Source organism: Corythoichthys intestinalis, chromosome 8 (assembly GCF_030265065.1).
Source record: "Corythoichthys intestinalis isolate RoL2023-P3 chromosome 8, ASM3026506v1, whole genome shotgun sequence".
Classification (NCBI taxonomy): domain Eukaryota; kingdom Metazoa; phylum Chordata; class Actinopteri; order Syngnathiformes; family Syngnathidae; genus Corythoichthys; species Corythoichthys intestinalis.
The window spans coordinates 7,325,750-7,339,914 of NC_080402.1; the positions used below are offsets into that span (position 1 = coordinate 7,325,750).

The 14,165-nt window shown below is 37.1% G+C and overlaps 1 protein-coding gene across 5 annotated transcripts in view; it reads left to right on the top strand.

Moving 5' to 3' along the window:
* The first annotated feature begins 1,071 nt into the window (after positions 1 to 1,071).
* Positions 1,072 to 14,165, top strand: part of psip1a (PC4 and SFRS1 interacting protein 1a) — a 29,424-nt gene continuing 16,330 nt past the window's right edge. The window contains exons 1-11 of one of the 5 annotated variants that reach the window (XM_057843471.1): positions 1,072 to 1,176; positions 1,536 to 1,609; positions 1,988 to 2,064; positions 2,190 to 2,328; positions 2,416 to 2,508; positions 4,218 to 4,328; positions 4,818 to 4,868; positions 4,952 to 5,015; positions 5,092 to 5,185; positions 5,957 to 6,140; positions 10,614 to 10,681. In XM_057843471.1, the coding sequence (XP_057699454.1) occupies positions 1,538 to 1,609; positions 1,988 to 2,064; positions 2,190 to 2,328; positions 2,416 to 2,508; positions 4,218 to 4,328; positions 4,818 to 4,868; positions 4,952 to 5,015; positions 5,092 to 5,185; positions 5,957 to 6,140; positions 10,614 to 10,681 (953 nt within the window). In that variant the 5' untranslated portion in view covers positions 1,072 to 1,176; positions 1,536 to 1,537. Of the gene's footprint in view, positions 1,177 to 1,205; positions 1,292 to 1,535; positions 1,610 to 1,987; positions 2,065 to 2,189; positions 2,329 to 2,415; positions 2,509 to 4,217; positions 4,329 to 4,817; positions 4,869 to 4,951; positions 5,016 to 5,091; positions 5,186 to 5,956; positions 6,141 to 10,613; positions 10,682 to 14,165 lie in introns of those variants that run through there. The other 4 variants (XM_057843472.1, XM_057843473.1, XM_057843475.1 and 1 more) reach the window with 4 other exon arrangements.

Here is a 14,165-nt window from a genome sequence, read left to right on the forward strand (position 1 = left end):
CTGTTGATTTTGGGAGACTCGGGGCTAGTTTCTGTTGTTTCGGGTCACTTCCGGCTGAGTTTGGAATACAAACAATTTGTGTCACTTTGTGTTGATGCTGTGTCACTTCCTGTAGGTTTTGGGGCATTTCCGGGTCATTTCCTGTTGACTTTGGTTCATTTCGGGACTAGTTCATGTTGGTTCCTATTAATTGTGGGGCGTTTAAAAGTCTCTTCCAACTAAACGGTTCACTTTTGACTTGGAATTTAATGTAAGGCAAAAGGAAGTGACGTGGAAGTGATTTGTAGATGCAAAAATTAACAGGAAGTGACCTAAAACCAACAGGAAGTGATACATAGGAGGTTATCTTTTCTTCAGAAATTATTATTTGTTTGTTTTTATTCTAAGAATTTGTTGATTTTAAAATATTTTAATTAATGAAAAAAATCATTAAAACTGCTGACAACGATTGCTAACAATGAAAAGAATCACGTAATGATATTGAAGTTACGTTTTTTTCTTAACGTTTTTTGTTTTGTTTTGTTTGTTTCCAAAAATAGCTACTGGGTTAAAAATTATATTCCCTTTGAATAACGTCGACCTATTGATGTTTATTTTAGAAAGACAACATTTGTTGAAAGACTGTTTATTGTTTTATGACTGGTCATTACAGTTCTTCAGAAAAAAAAGATTTAATAAACTACGTAGCAATGTCATTCCAAATAAAGCTATCGTTTTTTAAAACATTTGCTGATACTTAAAACATTTGCTGATACTTAAAAAGGAAAAACTTTTTTTTTTTAATGTAAAACGAACTAAATATTGCTTTTTGCTAGCTCCTGCCATCGTAGCTGTGACGTCAGAGCATACGTGTTTCTAGGCAACGATAGTCTATGGAGCCTCATCCAATTTTAACAGGGGATTCTCTCTTTTATCAATCGATACTTACACGGATGGAAATTTATCATTTTTATTTTATAAGTGCATATAAAGTAAGTTATTTATTCACCGCGGTTAAAAGCGGGAATTACAAATGTTAGCAAGGTGTTTTCAAACAAGCACCCCCCCCCCCTTTTTTTTTCCACGTCGTAGTGGTGCCGTCCGATGACGTTACGCGCGGGAGGGCAAACGTGGTTCGGATTGTGTGCGGAAAAGGAGCTCCGGGGGAGGACGACGTTACAACACAACAACTGCCAAGTAAATAACATTCATTGTCCACTTCATTATATTTTCCACGCGGCCTAGTAAATTGGCAGAGCGCAGTTTTTGTCGCGGCGACGGTGTGTTAGCACCGAACAACCTACGTCCTACGGTTAGCTAGCTGCTAGCACGTTTGTTGAAGAATGTCGATTCCTCCCACGTGATGCCTATTGAGCATTTAAGTCATTTATGTGTTTTCTATGTGAAATGTAATGATGCGGTTTGAATGTGGCACAGAGTGAGAATGAATGGGCGAAGATGGTGGCGGTCAGGGGGAGGGGCACCCACATGCTGTTATGTTGTCAGCATTTGCAATGGAGTAGCTCAAAACTTGCTGTTTGTTTATTTTCTGACAGGAATGACCCGAGATTGGAAGCCCGGTGATCTGATTTTCGCCAAAATGAAGGGTTATCCCCACTGGCCGGCGAGAGTAAGTATGGAAGTCTGAGACTGCAGCTGCCCTTCATTTACATAAAAACAGTGGTTGTACTCTTAGCAAAAGTTCAGTGTTGCTCTGATGTACAAATGCCTCAAGTTGTCCATATATCGAGCCGATATGTCAAAAGGATAACCCCAGGTTAACATAAGTTAACCGTTTATATTGGACTTTTAAAGGCTGATACCTATTTTTAATAAATAAGTAAAATTCACCCGATTGCCTATGTCTAAAGCCTATATTTTCTACCCACTACTAGTACAAGTTTTTTTCTGCGACTTCATTTTGAAAGACTGGCCACTAGGTGTTGCAAAATCACAGTTAGCAAAGATCACCACCCAAACAGTCAACAATATTCCATCCAACTGACAGATTGACGTAGTCCCAGATGGCGCCGTAAAACCCTCCAACATCAAATTACCCATCTTCTTCTTTGGTACCCATGAAACGTAAGTGACATCACAAATTTTCTCGGATTTGAAGCTACAAAATTCCAGTTAAAACACCTTCGCAAGTGTCATTTTAGCAGTAGGTGAGTATTCAAAAGCTCACCAACGCAACAACTTCCCAACAGCGCCTTCCTTGGCCCCAAAGATATCTTTCCGTACCACCCCAACAAGGAGAAGTACGCCAAACCCAACAAGAGGAAGGGCTTCAACGAAGGACTTTGGGAGATCGAGAACAACCCCAAAGTGGAACTGACAGCACCAAAGGTTTTCATCCCTGATTGTGGATGTAACACATCAGTAAAGCTTTATTCTTGTGCATCTCATGTTGTTTTTTTCCTATTATTTTTGTAGCCGATTTGTCCAGAGTCTTTGTCTGTGAAGGATTCTGATGCTGGTTTAGAGGGAGATGAGACGATGGATGTTAAGGAAACAAATTCATTAGATGTAAGTTTGCTTTGTTTTTGTTTTTTGTTTTTTTACTAAGCTTGCAGACTGCAGGCATATCTGATTCCAAATAATGACAGCTGTCATAACCATTCATTCATGTTCATGACAGGTGTCATGTCATGATTAGCAGGTGTCATTACATTATTGTGACAGTCTTATGACAGTGTCATGACATGACATTATTATGACAGTGTCATATCACATGACATCACGACAGTCATGTAACATGACATGACAGTTGTATGACAGTGTTACATGACATGACAGTAGTACGACAGTGTCATATGAAATGACATTATGACGGTGTCATATGACATGACATTATTATGACAGTTGTACAACAGTCATGTGACATGACATTATCAAGACAGTCATATAACACTTGTGACATGACACTCTTATGACACTGTCATATGGCATTATGACACTGTCATATGACATGACATTATTATGAAAGTATTATGACAGTGTCAAATGACATGACATTATTATGTCAGTTGTATGACAGTGTTATGTGACATGACATTATGACAGTAGTATTACAATGTCATATGACAGTAATAATACAATTGTATAACACTCACGACATGACATCATCATGACAATCTTATGACACTGTCATATGACATTATTGTGGCAGTTGATTGACAGTCTCATTTGACATGACATTATAACAGTTGTATGACAGTGTCATATGACATGACATTATTATGACAGTTGTATGACAGTGTCATGACATCATGACAGTCATATGACAAGACATTATGACAGTGTCATAGGACATGACAGTGTCATATCACATGACATTATTATGACAGTTGTATGACAGTGTTATATGACATGACATTATCAAGACAGTCGTACAACACTCATGAGATGACATGACAATCTTATGATACTGTCATATAACATTACATTATTATGACAGTCTTATACTGTGTCATATAACATGGCATTATTATGATAGTAGTACGACAGTGTCATATGACATAATGACAGTTGTATGACAGTGTCAGATGACATCATGACAATAATATGACATTTGTCATGTGACATGACATTATCATGACAATCGTATGACATTTGTCATGTGACATGACATTATCCTGACAATCTTATGACACTGTCATATGACTCCTGATGTCATTAAATGTCCTATGTTTGAAATAATTTCAACTTTGCATCAAAAGTGACACTATTGAATGACACTTAATGGGATCTGTCATAAGCATTCATTTAAATTCATGACAGGTGTCACGTCATGATTGAGACAGTCCTATGACACTGTCATAAGAACCATTCAAATTAAGATTTTTTAATTTTGAATTTGAAACTATTTTATTTCTTTTAAGAAAAACTAATTTAAAAAGCAAGCAAAACAAATAACTGGATTCATACATTCATTCCTTCAAATTCAATACAGGTGTCATGTCATGATTGTGACAGTCCTATGACATTGTAATATGAAGCACTAAAAGTAACCAAAAATATTTACTGATTTTTTTTTCTTTTTCTTTCTTTTTTAAAATCTATCAAATATATATAAATGTATACATTAACTGATTCCCATGTTAAAATAATGCAAAATAGTAATGTCGCCATTAATTTTGTAATTAGTTGTTGATAAATCCATTAATGATAACAGCCCTAGTTTTAAGTAACAGTTTTCTCAGTTGTAATCTACATGTAGAATTTATAATTTTGAGGTACCACAAAATGGCCCCTCAACCTTTCAGGTTACAGGAAGGGAGGCAGAGGAAGGGGAGGAGGAAGACGAAGGCCCTATGATCACTGAGCCAGTTCCTCAGAAGCAGGATGTACGTACTTTGCATGCTAGTAACGAGTGGGCTGGGTGCATGAGTAGCCTCAAACCTTTCATTATTACTAATCAGCATCTTTTTATCAGTCATTACAACTGATCCATTAGCAATCTGTTACCTTCATTTCTTGTTTGTGTGACGAGAAAGAGCTTTTTAACTCATATGTTTTTATGTCTACAAACACCCCAAATTTCCCATTTTGACAAAAATAACTTTTAAATCATATAATTATTTTAAGAAAGTGTTAGAAATTTGATTGAAATTGAATTTAATTGTATAGGACTTTCTGTGTTTTTAATGTCGATAAAATAACACTTAACAATCCATTAAGTTGAACGAGTGGACTTCAGTAGAGTGCTATTCTTGACCATTCCACGCGATGTCGCTGTAGTGCATGATAAAAATAAAGGGGTTACTGCTTGGCTGTTTTCACTACTTTAGCAGATTAAATACATGTTTTTGTGTTTCTTAAACTGACTTTTACAGGACTCAACACAGGCGGAGGCACCTAAACCCAAAAGAGGACGAAAAAGAAAGGTCTTTTTTTATTTATTTATTTTTTTAATTTTACAAGTTAGAGCACATGTTTTTAAAATGCTGTTTGTGTTGTTTTTAATCAGAATGAGGGTGAGCAGGACGCCGAGCCAGCAGAAGCTCCCCCAGTAAGCCCAGTCAGTCCTGCAGGTAATTTGAACAGAACCAGCACATCCCATAATTTTACATGGAATGCTCTTATGACTAAAAATGTTTGTTTTTTCAGGTGGGGAGGCGCCAAAACGACGAGGCAGGAAGCCCAAAAGTGAAAAGTTGCTTTTGCTGCAGCATCAGGACCGGCCGGGCTCGGGAAGTGAAATGTAAACACAGCTAAGATTGTCAAAAGTATTGAAAAGTTTTGACGATTCGGTATTTGATCGCAAAATTATCGATACTCTGTTATTAGTTTGGTTTTGTGCTAGAACAGGAAAGCAGAAATTTGTTGTCTTGGAGTAAATTTGACTTTCAGAGAAGGATATTTTTACATTTTACTTGTTATTGTTGGTGCTAGACATCCAATTCGTTCGGAGTGGGAGGGGCAAATGAACAAATGTTAAGTATTCACATTTTGGGGCATGTCGGGGTCAATTTATTTTCATTTTGAATCATTCCTGTTCATTTAGGAGCCATTACAGGTCACTTCTTGTTACTTTTGGCTCACTTCCAGTACAATTTTGTGCACCCTGGCATCGCTTCCTGTAGAATTGGAACTCTTCCAGTTGATTTTAGTATATTTTCAGGTCACTTCCTGTTTGTTGATCACTTCATGTTCATTTTGGAGCAATTTGAGAAAGTTTTTTTAGGTCAAAATTAATGACCGCCAATTGAGAAACACTAAAAGAGTTCATATTTGTTTCAATTTTTTATTTGGTTATGCAGTATAAAAAATGCTATGGTTTTTTTTGTTAGTATCGGTATCGAGTCGGAATGTCAAAAATTAGCATCGTGATAACAGTACAACGTTGTGAAACATTTGGTGATAAAATTAAAAATACTAATAAAGTTGAGAAATAACATCAGATGGGCAGCTTGCATCGCAAGGCTCCCATCTAATAAGAATAAGTGACGCCCTGGTCTTCCTTCCTCCTCAGAGACTCCTCTGAGTTGGACAAAAAGAGGAAGAGGGCAGCAGAGGACAAGTCCAAAAGTGGCGAGGAGGACAAGCGAAGGAAGGAGGACGCCAAGGCAAAAGACGGCGAGGTTAAAGAGCCGGACGCCAAGAAGAAGAAGCCTCCTAAAGAGGGCAACTCATCGGGCGCTTCGGATGATGACGAGGCAAGCCAGTCACAAAAAACATACTTTTTGCGTAAAAAACATACACAACCAAGGGCGTAGGTTTGTATAGACCCTACTCACCTACGTCACAAAATGGGCGTGTCGCTGTTTCCGGCCGACATATTGTACCTATTTTTTAGACCTATTCTCATTGTTTTCATTTAGTCGTGCAAGTTATAGAGCAATTCATGGAAGCACCGGTGTTATCTGACGCTGTAAACTCATTGGATGCGTTGCATAAAAGGCGTTATGTGGAAAAGCTTCAGTTTATCCATTCGCCAAATCCGTATTTGATGCCAAAATCAATGTTTTTCGACCCGCTGGCTTCACCATCTTTGCCTGACCCTGATATTTACAACTATCTTGTCCACACAAAATCACCCTATTCTCACGAAAGTTTGAAAAACTTTTAAGAGCTTGGAGGCTTATAAATGCTACGTTGCTGGTTGGGTGAAACAGGTCCTCGTACACGAAAATTCAGCAGGAATCTTGTGCTCGGAAGGTGAGTTACGAAATTTTCAATTCAAAATCTTTTGTTCTTGCTAACATCCACTGTCAAGTCTAATGTATTTCATGTCATTTGTTAATAGAGCTAGGGCTTTTAATGTTTATATGGTTTAGCGATAGCACTCTCACTACATACATATATAATATGTAATAAATATGAAGTGCGATAGCAGTACTCCAGATTGTCCGTAGTTGGATTTATTTTTTGGCTTTTGACCTCAATAGTGAAATTGTAAATTAATTGTATGACAACTGTCTGATTATCCCCTTATAATTATATATTTTCAGGTAGTTCATTCACAACGTCTGAGTGTATGTTGTCGGCGATTAGCCTAGCAATGATCTTAATTGTGGTTGTCAGCCCAAAATCCTCTAAATATATATTAAATGCATCTTACCAGATATAAAATGACTATTACATAATCTGTGGTAGTCGTTTGGAGCCCAGTTTTCTCGTCGAATTGCAGCAGCCCATGTCGCTCTCCTCTCCGGGTCTCTCGGAATGCGGTAAAACTTCAAGTCTCTCTGTCTATCTTCTCTGTTTTTGCGACCGACCGCCACACACGACTTCACCATTTTGATTATTAATGTTAACGAGCAGAAAAACACGTCATAATAGGAGGAATTCACGCTAATGAATTAACATGACGAGTATACGGACAACATGGCGCGGGGGCGTGGCTGTGACGTCACGTGAGTACGGTCTATAGGGACAGTAGGGACATAATACTACCAACTTTTCAGGATACTTAAATTGTCCCCGCCATTTTTTAAGCAACCTTATTTGCATTATCTAATGAGTTCAATTTAGAGCTGAAACGAGTACTCGAGTAACTCAAGTTTAAAAACTGATCCGAGTAATTTTATTCACCTCGAGTAATCGTTTATTTTGACAGCTCTAAGTATCACGTTTTGCTCGGACTACTTTTAATGCGGGACAACGCGCTGTCACGTGCGGAGAGGAAGAAGGGAAAAATACCAACTTACTGCAGCCGACAGCCACCACAAACGACGCCGACGTTGCTAAATACTAGCCCGCACGATGCTACGTTGGTACAGGTAGCGTCTGATGCGTCTCATAGAGATCACATGTATGTTGAACTAGATGCGAAATGACGGACTCGGCCGCGTCTGGGCAGCGTTAGTAAACAGCCGCCATCTTAAAGCAGTAGAGCGCTAAGCGCTAATAAATAAGATTAACGTTACTGTCGCTACTAGCTCACGTAACGTTAGCCCTGCGGAGGGCTACGTTTCAATTAATTATGACCACTGTCGATGCGTGGCTAACGTGTCTTACATACAGGCTTTAACATAACATAGCATTGTGGAGTGATGAGGGTGTAAAATAAAAACTTAATCATGCTAACTATCAATTTTAGCTCAGTAGTCATTGCTGGATAAAACACCAAGTAGCACTGGTCCCTAATGTGCTCCAATACAGCCTGTATCATACATTTATTTTGAACACTGCAAAAACTCAAAATCCTATCAGGACTTACAGTTTAGACTAACTTAAAACTTAACTAGAACTTAAAAATGGCTTGACACAAAGAGAAATTCAATTGAAACACGTGGGAAAAAATCCTAACTTTTAAGTGATGTGTGTTATCAGGCGTAACGGCATTTTTAGGTATATATATATATATATATATATATATATATATATATATATATATATATTTTTTTTTTTTTTTTTTTTTTTTTTTTAATAAGATCTAAAAGTTTTTTGAGTGAAAGCAGTGAATTAGTCTTGTTTTTTAAAATTCTAGTTACATCTGAGATGCAATTGTTGGCTGTTTTCAACAATATACATAGAAAATAAAGACATTGATTGACTAAAAATGGTTCAAGATTAGATGAAATGTCTCGTTTTCTCATGTATATTTATAATTGCTCTTCACCTAAAAATATATTTGTTTTATCCGATTTCTCGATTAATCGATAGAATTTTCAGTCGATTACTCGATTACTAAAATATTCGATAGCTGCAGCCCTTGTTCAATTACAACCCCTAGCAAAAAGTATGGAATCACCAGTCTCGGACGAGCACTCAGACATTTTATCATGTAAAACAAACTCAGATAAAAAGCTTTAAAAAATAAGGAATTAGTTCAAAAGTGCAACTCTTAAGCATTCAGAAACACTAAAAAAAAATGAATAAAAAACATTGTGGTGGTCAGTAGTAAATGTTACTTTTATAGAGCAAGTGCAGGGAACTATATATGGAATCACTCCATTCTGAGGAAAAAATATGGAATCATGAGAACTAATGAAATAACAAAACACATCTCTGGTATTTAGTAGCCCCACCTCTGGCTTTTATGACAGCTTGCAGTCTCTAAGGCATGGACTTCGGACCATTTTTTTCAATTTCCACCACTAGTTTTCAATAGGGTTGAAATCTGGGCTATTTGCAGGCCATGACAATGACTGGATGAGTCTTTCTCCAAGGAATGCTTTAACAGTTTTAGCTTTGTGGCAATAATGTTTGAGTAGTTTTTGAAAAGGTTGGAAATGAATGGATTATTACTTGAACCAGTACACATGGAAGTTAGTATAAGTCAATACAGATTTAATTTACATTGTTTTTTTTTTTCAGCCTATCAATTAGTTAGGTTCATATTCGTGTGAAATGTAGCCCTGTTCCCCGTTTACCCAATCTGTTTGGTCTAATGTCCCGTCCCCAGGAAAAAGTGTACATGCAGGGCAGAGGTTGCGCTAGACATTTTCGTTGTCTGTCATTTTGACTGACAGGGTCATAAAAATCCGGTCATAATCTATTTTTACCCGTCACTTAAATTTTTAAAATGATAATGATGACATATTCAATAGTATTTAGTTTTCATTCATTTTTAATTAATATTGTAACGCTTACTTGGCGGCGAAAAATTAGACACGGAAGTCGTGGTATTTTTCTCCCTCTTTTTACTCTGCTTACCGCCAACAACACCAACAAAACAACAACTCCGCCCCCAAAGAAAAAGAGGCAACTACATAGACCCCAATCACCAACGTCACACAATGATCTTAATTGTGGTTGTCAGCCCAAAATCTTCTAAATATATATTAAATGCATCTTACCAGATATAGAATGACTACTACATAGTCTGTGGTGATCGTTTGGTGCCCAGATTTCTTGTCGAATTACAGCAGTCCATCTCGCTCTCCTCTTCGGGTCTCTCAGAATACGGTAGAACTTCAAGTCTCTCCGTCTATCTTCTCTGTTACTGCAACCAACCGCCACACACGCCTTCACCATTTTGATTATTAATGTTAACAAGCAGAAAAACACGCCGTAATAGGAGGCATGTACGTAGCGGTATGGCGGCTCCAGTCAGGGGGGCGGAGTTGTGACGTCATGTGATTGGGGTCTATACACAGGCGGCAATCTAGTCCACCAATTGGATGACGCGCTGGCACACCGGGTGCACCAATAAGAACCTCGCGTTGATGTGTCAATCACGGTGCCGCCGCCAGACCTCGGTGACGCTACAATATTCTGACTGAATAGCCAACGTCATGCATTAAGAGAGACAATAGCTAATTAATATGCTCACTCGCCACCCTGTGGTCTGGGGTGTGAATTGCAACCTGTCAAAATGACGAACGGACTTCAGTTTTTTCCGTCACCGTTTTATAAAAACCGGTCAACAACGGAAAATATTCGGTTAACGCGACCCCTGATGCAGGGTATGTTGTTATATCATCCCTACCAATATTGAGACCAAACCTACGCCTTTGCACACAACCCTTTTGAAATGCTAGCTTTTTGTGATTTAATCAAATTTGCTCAAAGTACTCAAAATAACAAGTTATTCTACTTAGACAAGAATTTGAGTTAAGCCTACTTAAAATCTGAAGTTGGCATGACTATTGGGAAGTTATATTTATTCATATTGTTGGACAGTAAATTTTAAATGTGTATAAATAATAAACAAACATGCTAACCATTTCTTTTTTTCTTAGAAGACCAAAGGCAGAAAAAAGCATCAGAACTCCGACATGGACAAAGACGCACGACGGCGAAAAGATGAGTAAGTTGTCACCAACAACAAAAACACATTGAACTTCATTAAAAATGCCATTTTGTCAACATGTGTCTAAAATCATTAAAAAAAAAAAAAATCTTACCGTATTGGCCCGAATATAAGACGGTGTTCTTTGCATTAAAATAAAACTGAAAAAGGGGGTCGTCTTATATTCGCGGTCTAGACATTATATCCTTTTACGACGCTAGATGGCGCCAGATATCATTGAAGCGATGTTCTGTCATGGCTAGGGCTGCAGCTATCGAATATTTTAGTCATCGAGTAATGGACTGAAAATTTTATCGATTCATCGAGTAATCGAAAAAAAACATATTTTTAGGTGAAGAGCAATTATAAATATACATGAGAAAACGAGACATTTCATCTAATCTTGAACCATTTTCAGTCAATCAATGTCTTTATTTTCGATGTATATTGTTGAAAACAGCCAACAATTGCATCTCAGATGTAACTAGAATAAAAAAAAGACTAATTCACTGCTTTCACTCCAAAAACTTTTCGATCTTATTAAAAAAAAAAAAAAACATCAAGCCATTTTTAAGTTCTAGTTAAGTTTTAAGTTAGTCTAAACTGTAAGTCCTGATAGGATTTTGAGTTTTTGCAGTGTTCAAAATAAATGTATGATACAGGCTGTATTGGAGCACATTAGGGACCAGTGCTACTTGGTGTTTTATCCAGCAATGACTACTGAGCTAAAATTGACAGTTAGCATTATTGAGTTTTTATTTTACACCCTCATCACTCCACAACGCTATGTTATGTTAAAGCCTGTATGTAAGACACGTTAGCCACGCATCGACAGTGGTCATAATTAATAGAAACCTAGCCCTCCGCAGGGCTAACGTTACGTGAGCTTGTGACAGTAACGTTAATCTTATTTATTAGCGCGTAGCGCTCTTTATTAGCGCTTAGCGCTCTACTGCTTTAAGATGGCGGCGGTTTACTAACGCTGCCCAGACGCGGCCGAGTCTGTCATTGCGCATCTAGTTCAACATACATGTGATCTCTATGAGACGCATCAGACGCTACCTGCTACCAACTAGCATCGTGCGGGCAAGTATTTAGCAACGTCGGCGTCGTGTGTAGCGGCTGTCTGCTACAGTAAGTTTTGTTGTTGTTGTTGTTTTTTTTTTTTTGCTTCGTCCTCTACGCACGTAACATCAGCGCGTTGTCCCGCATTAAAAGTAGTCCGAGCAAAACGTGATGCTTAGAGCTGTCAAAATAAACGAATACTCGAGGTGAATAAAATTACTCGGATCAATTTTTAAACTCCAGTTACTCGAGTTGCTCGAGTATTCGTTTCAGCTCTAGTCACGACAGATCTCAGCTACTCTAAGTTTAACCAGTTTGCATTGTTTTATTGCAATGTTTTTCCTTATTCAGATTTGTTTCAAGACGACAGTTACAGTTAAACCTCACTTTGATGGTTAATGTAGTTATTGCAATTTTGTTGTTTTATCACAATAGATTGGTTTATTTTAGGGCTGTCAAAATTATCGCGTTAAAATATTTAACGCAATTAACGCACATGCCCCACTCTAACATTAAAATGACAGCAATGTAATTTTCGCTTGTTACTTGTTTTTTTGGTGTTTAGCGCCCTCTGCTGGCGCTTGGGTAACTGATTTTATGTGTTACACCATGAGTGAGCATGGTGTAATTATTGACATCAACAATGGCGAGCTACTAGTTTATTTTTTGATTGAAAATCTTACAAATTTTAATAAAACGAAAACATTAAGAGGGTTTTAATCCAAAATTTCTATAACTTGTACTAACATTTATCTTTTAAGAACTACAAGTTTTTCTATCCATGGATCGCTTTAAGAGAATGTTAATGTTCATGCCATCTTGTTGATTTATTGTTATAATAAACAAATACAGTACTTATGTACCGTATGTTGAATGTAGAGCTGAAACGAATACTCGAGCAACTCGAGTAACTCGAGTTTAAAAACTGATCCGAGTAATTTTATTCACCTCGAGTAATCGTTTATTTTAACAGCTCTAAGCATCACGTTTTGCTCGGACTACTTTTAATGCGGGACAACGCGCTGATGTCACGTGCGTAGAGGAAGAAGCAAAAAAAAACCAAACACTGCAGCCGACAACCGCTACAAACGACGCCGACGTTGCTAAATACTAGCCCGCTCATGCTACGTTAGTGGCAGCTAGCGTCCAATGAGTCTCATAGAGATCACATTTATGTTGAACTAGATGCGCAGTGACAGACTAGGCCGCATCTGGGCAGCGTTAGCAAACAGCCGCCATCTTAAAGCAGTAGAGCGCTAAACGCTAATAAAGAGCGCTAAGCGCTAATATATAAGATTAACGTTACTGTCACTACTAGCTCACCTTACGTTAGCACTGCGGAGGGCTAGGTTTCAATTAATTAAGACCGCTTTCGATGCGTGGCTAACGTGTCTTACATACAGGCTTTAACATAACATAGCGTTGTGGAGTGATGAGGGTGTCAAATAAAAACTCAATAATGCTAACTATCAATTTTAGCTCAGTAGTCATTGCTGGATAAAACACCAAGTAGCACTAGTCCCTAATGTGCTCCAATACAGCCTGTATCATACATTTATTTTGAACAGTGCAAAACTCAAAATCCTATCAGGACTTATAGTTTAGACTAACTTAAAACTTAACTAGAACTTAAAAATGGCTTGACACAAATAGAAATTTAATTGAAAAACGTGGGAAAAAATCCTAACTTTTAAGTGATGTGTGTTATCAAGCGTAAAGGCATTTTTAGGTGTGTTTATATATATATATAATATATATATTTTTTTAAAAATAAGATCTAAAGGTTTTTTCAGTGAAAGCAGTGAATTAGTCATTTTTTTTAAATTCTTGTTACATCTGAGATGCAATTGTTGGCTGTTTTCAACAATATACATAAAAAATAAAGACATTGATTGACTGAAAATGATAAAATGTCTTGTTTTCTCATGTATATCTATAATTGCTCTTCACCTAAAAATATATTTGTTTTATTCGATTACTCGATTAATCGATAGAATTTTCAGTCGATTACTCGATTACTAAAATATTCGATAGCTGCAGCCCTAGTTGAATGTATATATCCGTCTCGTGTCTTATCTTTCCATTCCAACAATAATTTACAGAAAAATATGGCATATTTTATAGATGGTTTGAATTGCGATTAATTACGATTAATTAATTTTTAAGCTGTAATTAACTCGATTAAAAATGTTAATCGTTTGAGAGCCCTAGTTTATTTACATTTCAAAAACCAGAAGCCATTCATTTACAAATGTGGTTGCACTTTAGTTTACATATTTAAATTTTCAGATATTAAGATTTGAATGGGGCAAAAATAACATGCTTTTTCTCTCAAATATATTGTTATAGTCATTTGTTTCGGATGTGCTGTAATTATTTTCTGTATAAAAATTAATTTGGTGTTCAAAAAGTCTTTTTTTCAAACTTGAGTCTTGAA